This window comes from Halichoeres trimaculatus, unplaced genomic scaffold (genome assembly GCF_033239565.1).
Source record: "Halichoeres trimaculatus isolate MK-OKI-2021-1 unplaced genomic scaffold, fHalTri1.1 fHalTri1_scaffold_10, whole genome shotgun sequence".
Lineage (NCBI taxonomy): Eukaryota > Metazoa > Chordata > Actinopteri > Labriformes > Labridae > Halichoeres > Halichoeres trimaculatus.
This window is the reverse complement of record NW_027437187.1, coordinates 31,016,349-31,026,201: the sequence shown is the minus strand read 5'-3', so window position 1 is coordinate 31,026,201 and position 9,853 is coordinate 31,016,349. Positions and strand designations below refer to the sequence as shown.

Sequence of the window (9,853 nt, the reverse complement as noted above, 5' to 3'; positions counted from 1 at the left end):
AAAGTCCGGTTGTGCCCTAAAGGGGAAATGTTGTAAAATTTAAATAAAGTTAACTTTAGAAAAAAATGTTTATGAAACATGTTATTTTCTGTCCCAACACTTGATTTAGCAGGAGAAAATCAAAATTACAACACTTTTTTCCCCCCCTGGCTCTCAGGAAATGAGGGTAGAGAAAATGTAGTTTCATTTTTTAAATTGCAGTTTTTATCTGAATTTTGACTATGCTCTTGTAATCTTGGCATCAAAGTCAGAATTAAGAATTGCTGATTAAAGGGCCAATAAAGGTGTAGATACTTTTTTTAGTTATTCAGAAACCATGTAATTCTAGAAATCCATACACTAAAATTGCATCACAGCGCCCATCATTTTTAAGTGAGAGATGTTTCAGCAATAGAAGTTTGTATTTGATCTTAAAATGTTTTTGGTTTCGGCAATCTGTTTTATTAGTTGCTCATTTTAATTAATCTCTTAATCTCTTCATCTGTGTTAATGTCCTGGACTTTTGATCGCTCTCTCCATTTGTGTTTAATTCCAAACTAGCTCTGCTTTTCAGGACGTCGACTGCATAGCGGAACATATATCAGCTGGAGAAGATACAAGTCGGACGTGTCAGAACGTAGTACTGGAACTTCCGGTAAATGACAAGTTAGCAGAAGGTGAAAGTGTTGTTTTCTTTCAGATTTGTTTGTTGTGTTCGAGTTTTACGGTTAAACACAACAGTGAACTTCATTTTAACGATTAATACTAGGGAATAAGGTTTAAACTAACCTTCATTTGAGCTCTAAAGTGTCTGTTTGTTGAACAGTTAGCTCACGTTAGCACACAGGCTAACCGGTTAGCTCGCTCAGCTGACGCCTGAAACCAGGAGCTGCACGCGGACAGGTAAACCAGGTCAGAACCGTTTCCCCCGCTGTCAGAACGGAGAGCCGACCCGTTTCATGTGTGACCTGGGGCCGGGCTGGACTTTTTAATGGGAGGGGGCTCGCTCTGGAGGACTGGACTCTGCGGGCGTCAGTTGCGAAGAAAGCGGAGGACCTGGCTACCTGTCGGGCTCAGATGGAGTCTCTGGCCGGGTACGTGTACAAGGCAGCCAGCGAGGGCCGAGTCCTGACCCTGGCCGCGCTGCTGCTCAACCACTCGGAGGGAGAGACACGGTACCTGCTGAGCTATGTGACCCAGCTGTCCGGGCAGAGGTCCACTCCTCTGATCATCGCAGCCCGGAACGGACATGACAAAGTGGTGCGGCTGCTTCTGGATCACTACAGGGTGGACACGGAACAGACTGGCACCGTGCGGTTCGACGGGTAAGAGCTAATCATTAAGATACCATTCAGAATAACAAAATTGTCCTTTATCGATTTACAGAGACGCAAAGACAGTAACTAAACCGAGCATAATACCATGATAGTCATATAGATATCAAAGGTAACGCATCATATCAAATGGGATTTGGTGAAACAACTTTACAATCCATCATAGTGGTGTGTGTTAAACAGTATAAATGAAAATTATGAATTATAAGCACCAGAATCTCACCAGCCTGGCAATGAGTGGATGTTAAATTTTGCCAGATTTGAGGTAAATTGATCTCCAGAATTTCAAGTAGGGTACCAGAAAAGCAGGATGGACGCTCAAAACAGATGATTTTACCAATACAGGTGCACAGTACAACACTGAAAGCTGAATTAGATCTCTGAATCAATCAGTTATGACACTTTTTGATGCACAAGCTGACCCAAATGAAGAATTGTAAATGATATTTAGAGGCATAAATGTGACCTGCAGCCAGAGAAACCATGATGTGTGTGGATAATTATTCAAACCATCATAGTATGACAATGGCATTATTAACCTGCGCGACCCAGTCTGAGACTTTGTGTTTGATTCAAAGTTTGCGTATGGAAGGAAAACACCAGAATATGTTTAGCATTCTGGGAAATAGTCTTGAAAAGTAACAGGACTCTTGATTTTTTTAAACTGTCTCCATTATCTGGAGCTAAAAGATCTAATAGGACTCATCCAAGCCACAGAAACTAGCCATTGTTTTGCTCTCTGACTAGAAACTTTGAACCAGTTTGTTGGGCAGGCCACACCCACTACGCGATGTCACAGACCTGTGGGTGTGGTGATTGACAGGCTCTTGAAAATTTAAGGTATTTTGGATGTTCATTCAAATTTTTCAGTTATGAATAATACTGATTTTTTTTTCATATGGAAGATCTTTCAAGAGAAAGATCTGCCCCATGATCTGAATACTGAATAAATAACAGGACTTTGAGAACTTCTAAAGAGAAACACAGTTAATCCAATAGAATACTTGTTCACACCGCCGTGAGTCCTCATGACGCAGTATAGTCACTAAAGCTGTATGGGTATCTTCTAGTAATAACCTGTTATTGTTTGGGGTTAATTGCTTATTGTTTTAGCTAGGGCTGTGACTTCAACACGTTAATTAGATTAATTAATTACACCGCACATTAACGCGTTATAAAAATCAACGCAAGATTAACTCATTAGCTACCGGCCATTTTCAGAGCATCTTAAACAATCTTTTAAGACCCAAATAATCTTGTTTTCTATGACTATGTTAACACCAAAGTTACTTAAGAAGAGTGGACTCTCTTCTTTTATGTCTCTCTTCTACAGACAAATCAAACTTTTTTGATCGCGCTCATCTCGGGCGCTCCATCCTTTGCGCCTCTCCATGATCTCCGTCGTCTTTTTTCACGATGGCGCCGCTCTTTCTCTCTGAGCTACAGCAACACATCCTCAGTTGGAGCGTGAGCTGCCTGAACTTTTCTGACTTGCAGCGTCTCTTTGTGTCTCTGTCATCTCACATTTCTCCTCATATCCATGCTGAGCTCTCGTCTAAAGAGCGCACCACTGTCACCCACAGTAGTTTACGAGCAGGAATTTGATTGACAAGCTCCACCAGACCCCGCCTCCCTCCACTGAAAAATATAATTTACTTCTATAGTCACAGTAAACCGTAATCGAATGTCAATGGCAGGGAACACGGAGATTTTAATTAATATTGTCCAGTTGAAAAAAAAGGATTTACAAATCTTCTCTTTTTCGTGTATCCATTCGAATACATTCATTCACTTATTAGTCATGCACTATGATTTTGTAATGCCTCAGAATTCAAATTCTTTATGAGGGGACCTTAAGCAGATATAAGATTAAAATGTGATTAATTAGATCAATTAATTACAAATCCTGTAATTAATAAGATTATTTTTTTTAACCTCCTGACAGCACTATTTACCACATAACGGCTGATGAATGTACTTGAAAGTAGTGTCCTCAAAAAACTATGTTCTGAACAAAATAAACAGGATTTTCTTGTTTAAACTTGCATATGAGAATATTCAATGATTTAGTCTTCTACCAAAATCTGTTTGAATTGAAAAGTGTTGCCTCTGATGTTGAATATTGATGTGATTAAATTGTGATTAATCACGATTAATTAATTATAAATGGTATAATTAATTCGATTATTTTTTTTATTTTTTTAATCAAGTCCCACCACTAGTTTTGACATATTAGCATTTTCTGCTTTTTGTATAATTGTGCTGTAAGACAACAGAACAGCAGAGAGGACAAGTGTTTATTAGAAGATTTAAAGGCTGTTCTCCTCATCACACTGTCACAGGATCACTTCTTGGTCCCAACATGATATAGTTTAAATTCCACGAGTTTAGATTAGCTTCATGTTTTTGTCAATGTCAGCTTTATTTATATTGTGCATTTAAAACAGCCAGAGCGCTTTATAGGAAAAGTGGTTTGTGGTTTTAACTTCTCTTCCGTCTCCTCTCTGCAGCTATGTCATCGATGGGGCCACAGCGCTGTGGTGTGCAGCTGGCGCAGGGCACTTTGAGGTGGTGCGCCTGCTGGTGACTCACCAAGCCAATGTGAACCACACCACTATCACTAACTCCACCCCGCTACGGGCTGCCTGCTTCGATGGACGCCTGGACATCGTCCGCTACCTGGTGGAGAACCACGCTGACATCAGCATCACCAACAAGTACAACAACACATGTTTGATGATCGCTGCGTACAAGGGCCACACGGATGTGGTGAAGTTCCTGCTGGAGCAAGGGGCAGACCCCAACGCCAAAGCTCACTGCGGGGCCACCGCCTTGCACTTTGCAGCTGAGGCGGGTCATCTGGAGATCGTCAAAGAGCTGGTGCGCTGTCAGGCAGCCATGGTGGTGAATGGACACGGTATGACTCCCCTGAAGGTGGCAGCAGAGAGCTGTAAAGCTGATGTGGTGGAGCTGCTGCTGGCGCACGCTGACTGTGACCCGCAGAGCCGCATCGAGGCTCTGGAGCTGCTGGGAGCCTCGTTCGCCAACGACCGGGAGAACTACGACATCCAGAGGACGTACCAGTACCTGCACATGGCCATGATGGAGCGCTACCGCGACCCCGAGAACATCATCAGCAAGGAGCTGCTGCCACCCATCGAGGCCTATGGGGGGCGCTGTGAGTGTCGGACACCACAAGACCTGGAGGCCATTCGAGTGGACCGGGATGCTCTGCACATGGAGGGGCTGATGATCCGGGAGAGAATCCTGGGCTCAGACAACATCGACGTGTCGCACCCCATCATCTACCGCGGCGCCGTCTATGCTGACAACATGGAGTTTGAGCAGTGCATTAAACTGTGGCTGCATGCGCTGCGTCTGCGGCAGAAAGGAAACAGGAACACTCACAAAGACCTACTGCGCTTCGCTCAGGTGTTCTCACAGATGGTTCACCTGAAGGAGCAGGTCTTGGCGTTGGCCGTGGAGCAGGTGCTGAGCTGCAGCGTGTTGGAGATTCAGAGAAGCATGTCTCGAGTCGACACGGCGACGGAGTCTGAACTGCCTCAGGCTCTGGACAACTACGAGTCAAACATTTTTACCTTCCTGTACCTCGCCTGCATCTCCACCAAAACCACCTGCAGTGACGAGGAGCGCGCCCGCATCAACAAGCACATCTACGACCTGATCCAGCTGGACCCTCGCTCGCGTGAAGGCTCCTCCCTCCTCCACCTCGCCATCAGCTCCAGCACGCCAGTCGATGACTTCCACACCAATGATGTCTGCAGCTTCCCCAGCGCTCAGGTCACCAAGCTGCTACTGGACTGTGGCTCGCAGGTCAACGCCGTCGACCACGAGGGGAACACGCCGTTGCATGTCATCGTCCAGTACAACCGGCCTATCAGCGATTTCCTCACGCTGCATGCCATCATCATCAACCTGGTGGAGGCTGGCGCCCACACGGACATGACGAACAAGCAGAAGAAGACGCCGCTGGACAAGAGCACCACGGGTGTGTCGGAGATCCTGCTGAAGACGCAGATGAAGATGAGTCTAAAGTGCCTGGCAGCGCGCGCCGTCCGGCAGCACCAGATCACCTACAGGAACCAGATCCCCAAAACGCTCGAGGAGTTTGTGGAGTTCCATTAAAATGGACCAAGAGGACGAAAACTTTCAAATCTTTTAGAGAAATTCTTCTAATTTTCTAACAAATCCAAATGGTGCTGAGGGAGACGTTCAGTACTAAACGTTTTTGAGCAGTTTTATAAAAAAGACATTTTTTTTTCTATTTAAGTATTAACCGCTAAGAACCAGCAGCCTCAAACGGAGATCTGTCTCTGCAAGACTTCAGAGGACACTTCCAGCTGAGAGACATCAGGAGTGACATCATCGCGCGCTGCTTCTTGATTTGCCTTATCTCCTCGCCGGGGAGCCGCCATGTTGCTGTGATTCCTCTGACTGAGTGAACGTGTGTGTGAGACGGAGAGACGAGGAGAGAGATGGAGAATACATGAGTGAATGAATGAGACGCCAACAGACAAACCGACCTCGCCTGCTTTCATGCACTCACATCTCAGATCATATGATTCATTTTTAATGAGAAGAACAGGTTTCAGTGGGTTTGTTTTACTGTAACGAGAACAGAGCTGTGAGAAGAGACAGAAAAGAGTCACATGATCCAATTGCTGGACAGAACTTTAAAGAAAAAACGATTTTAGTTCATTTTGTTATAAGATTTGATCATTTTTAAGGGTTTTTTGGGCAAAAAATATTGGTGAAGATACATTTTTCAGTTGGTGGGTTTCACTGAAAACTTCTCTACATGGCCCAACACAAATCTATTTTAAGCTTTACAACTATTGGACTGAATAGCAGCTGTTTGGCTTTAGCTTTCTGTTATTGCTGAGAAAATTTACAAAAAAGACAACTCTTTAGCGTCCTCCTGATATCCATGAGAAAACGCTATCAGCATGTTAGCCGTCTTAGACTCAAAGGTTTCCTGAAAGCTGTGTTGTGGCCATGTAGGGTAATTTTCTAGTGGTTAAAAGAAAATATATTAGATTCCAGGTCTGTGTCTACTTGCGCCAAACTTCCTCCAGATCTGTGTCAGGTACGTCTCCACGCTGTTGCACATGAGCTCCACCAGACATCTCGAGTAAAGTGACCAAGGATTTCCTGCAGTAATTACTGAATTAACAGTTTTCCTGCCTCCATGAGGAGCCTGTCCTTATTCAAGTTGTCTTTATTGGACTCTAAAAAAAAACGCTAACCTCTTGACTCCAGGCCCTGCATCCAGCAAAAAAAGAAGTCTTACCTGCTGTGAAGAGCTCTGGATTGTAGGAGCAGAAACGTGACTGAGCAGAGAAAGTGGAAGTTAAAACATAGACTAGAGTTGAAACTTTGAAGCTATGCGACTATGACAGAGTGGAGACGGACCAAACACAGATCCAGAGGAATTTGGGCCATCAGTGAGGGTTTTTGCAGCTTACAGCTGATGTGGGGTTGCGAATGTTGCCAGGCAGCATTTCTTTTTGAGTCCGTTTTAAAATTTTCTGAATGCTCTGAAAACGTGTAAGGTGACTTTAGCCTACATTCAGAGCTCTACACAGTTGGTATCAGAAGTTTGCCGCGTCTGGATTCTGATTGGCTGGTAATGCTCGAAAAGTTTAATTGAGCAAAAACAACCAAAAACTCTGAGCTTTGTTGATATTTATGGAAAAAAGGCACTGTCAGAGCAAAAAATGTTATTATTGGACACATACCTGACTCATTTCTTTACTGTGTTCTTCTGTTTTTTAATTTGAACCTTCAAAGATGTTCATTCTCACATTTAAGTTTTTAAAAATTTATCCGAGAACAAACGGGAAAAATGGACAAAAAACTATTTTTATGTTTTTATTTAAGAACAGAAGTCTTGGGTAAACAGAAAAGGGCTCTGGGTCAAAAGTTAAAACCGACATAAGTTATTTTGTAGTGTTCGAAATTAGATTTAAAAGTTACTTATGAACTCAGATTTTCTTTTCAAGTATAAACTTATCTCAGCATCCACAGATTGTGAGATGAGTTCAACAGTTTTCAAATATACTGTAAAATAAATCTTGAGTTTGATCACATGCATTAGTTGTATTTTTATACATAAATTACTTCAAAGTTTTTTGAATGCCTCTCAAAAGTTTAATTTTTCACACAGCTCCTGATCCTTTTCTGTTTGACATAGTTTTATTTTGCTGCTCCATCTTTGGTTTTTAATTTTGAAACAAACTTTAGATATCTTAAGTTCCTCAAAACCAGGTTCACATCAGGTCCAGTCACAGTGTTTGTTGCCAAAGCTCTCCAGTCAATGTCTCTGTTTTTATCTGATCTGATCCATGAAGGTGTCAGAGATTTTAAAAAGTGTTTCTGTCTGCTCAGTTTTCCCATTTTCTGAAATCTTGTTAAGTTGTCAGGTCTGAGTTTGGAGGATTAGCAGCTCCTCCGAGAGCCAATTAATCCGCGCATTAACACGAGCTGAAAACAAAGCCGTCTGCTTCTTCTCTTTTCTAACCTGCAGAGAGGAGAAGAGCTGATTTACAGGAGACTTATTATGGATTAACCGAACAGACAGACTCGTCACACAGCTGCAAACACACTGGCTCATCAGAGAAGCATAAATCAGGCAGTTTATTCTCATCAATAACCCCTGATCAATATCCTCAAATTCAACTTGTTCTCAAATGTTTACCCAAAGTGGTTTTATTGATTCAGAAAGTCAGTAACAGTTTCCCAATGCTTGAATCATCACATTTAAAGATCCTGTGCCTTTGAAAAGTGCTCAATTCAGAGTTGGAAATGGAGAAAGTTTGAAAAACTCACACAGAGATGGAAATTAAAGCTGTTAGGTAAAGATTTATAGTCCAGAGGCAGATTCTCAAGGTGTAAAATTCAACTTCTCCCTGACTCATCTGAACAAAACCTTCAACATCTTCAAAGATTTTACATCAAAGAAGATTTATTTCTGCTCTGTTTGAAGCAGCAGACTGTCTCTCAAAGACTGAAAAACAAACTTCTTAAATCAGGGCGTATCAAAGACCAAACACCTCCGCTTTTTATTTTTTATCAGAAAAGGAAAAACTGAAGTCCCAGTGATTTGTTTCTGTCCAGCAGAGCTCTGTGTTTTTATCGATCATGTGACCGGGGCATTACAGGTGTCTCTGCAGGTGTTTTAAGGGTGTAAGGTGATAATAATGTGCCATTCAGAGTGCTCTTGTTTGTTTTATATTTGACACTGCAGGAGTCTGATTTTGTCCCTGATGGAGATGTTTCTTTTTCTGTGGCTGAAATGAAGCCAAAGATTGTCATCATGTGGTGAAACTTTCAAAGATGTCAGCCGCCGAATGACTGCTGTCAAATTAAAAGTCTGTCTACATGCACCTGTTGTGTTTCGGTGTGTCATCTCTGGAGAGAAAATCAGCCAATGATGGGCTTTAGTTTGAATAATGAAGATGAAAATTGATTTCTCGAAATTAAAACACAAACTAAAAAACTCTATCTACTCATACAAACGTTGACAAAACAAACCACAGCTGCGTTTTTCCTCTTTATTCCTTTATTAACATTTCAGACGCACAGCAGCGTCTCAGAGCAAGCTTTAAAGAATACAGCTTCAGATCAAACTGTAATGTCACTATGTTCAGTCAGTCAAACACGCTTGTATTTACAAAAGTTCAAGTTTATCTTTGTACAACAAAAGTGCGTCAGATATAAATCTAGAAATAATAAACAAGTGTTTGTAGGATGCATTTACATTTCTATTAACATAAAAGAGAGAAAAGAGAATAAATCAGCCGTCTTAGGTAGTCTTACGTTGTCTTGCTGATTGTTTGTCCATATGTGCTCTCAGTTGGATTTAATGTTTGTAGTGCTCACATTTATTCATATATGACCTTTTCACTGAAAAGTCATTTTCTCGTTCACTGACTGAAGCTGGTTTCTGATTTGTCGGTTCAGAGATTAGTTTTAAAGGAAAGCAGAAATGAGTTTACAGATCGACCCTTAAATGAACAAGAACATGGTCATGTGGTGGGGGTGTGGCTGATTGGCTGGGGGCGGGGCATCAGGGTCCCTGAGTGACAGGTGGAGGCTCCAGAAGCTTTCAGGTGATCCTCGTCAACTTATTCAATCTGACAATTTCAGTTCAGCTCCGCAAACATCCACACCAGTTATAACGACCTGGTCACTAAAGCTGGGCTACAGTTTATTTTAAATTTTCCTGTTGTCTATAAACACAGTCAACAACATGTTTACTGTCATCTCAAACAGATGGAGAAAACAAAGCTGTGCTGGGATCTCTGTCAATGTCTTGTGTTTCAGTCAAATTCAGGATTCTGAACTTTATTACTCAACAACAACTCTTACTATCTTCTCTCGACGAAGCCTAAGTCAAAGCTTTTGATTTAACTAGTATCTTAAAAATTAATATTATAAGATTGAAAAAACAGTTATTTTTGTCATTTGAATTATTTGATGTTATATGATCATAAAAAACGTAAATAAAGACTTTTTTT

General features: G+C 41.8%; 1 protein-coding gene across 1 annotated transcript; it reads left to right on the top strand.

The window, feature by feature from the left end:
• Positions 1-589: 589 nt before the first annotated feature.
• On the top strand, positions 590-8,845 carry fem1b (fem-1 homolog b). Its single transcript, XM_074677985.1, has 2 exons — positions 590-1,304; positions 3,824-8,845. The coding sequence occupies exons 1-2, from the start codon at positions 1,057-1,059 to the stop codon at positions 5,457-5,459; spliced, it is 1,884 nt and encodes a 627-aa protein (XP_074534086.1). The 5' UTR covers positions 590-1,056; the 3' UTR covers positions 5,460-8,845.
• The last annotated feature ends 1,008 nt before the right edge of the window (positions 8,846-9,853 follow it).

Excerpts from the sequence above, each read along its gene's own strand:
- fem1b (XM_074677985.1), top strand. The coding sequence starts at position 1,057 with ATGGAGTCTCTGGCCGGGTACGTGTACAAGGCAGCCAGCGAGGGCCGA. Across the intron at positions 1,305-3,823 it reads GGCACCGTGCGGTTCGACGG|CTATGTCATCGATGGGGCCA; the intron begins GTAAGAGCTAAT and ends TCCTCTCTGCAG.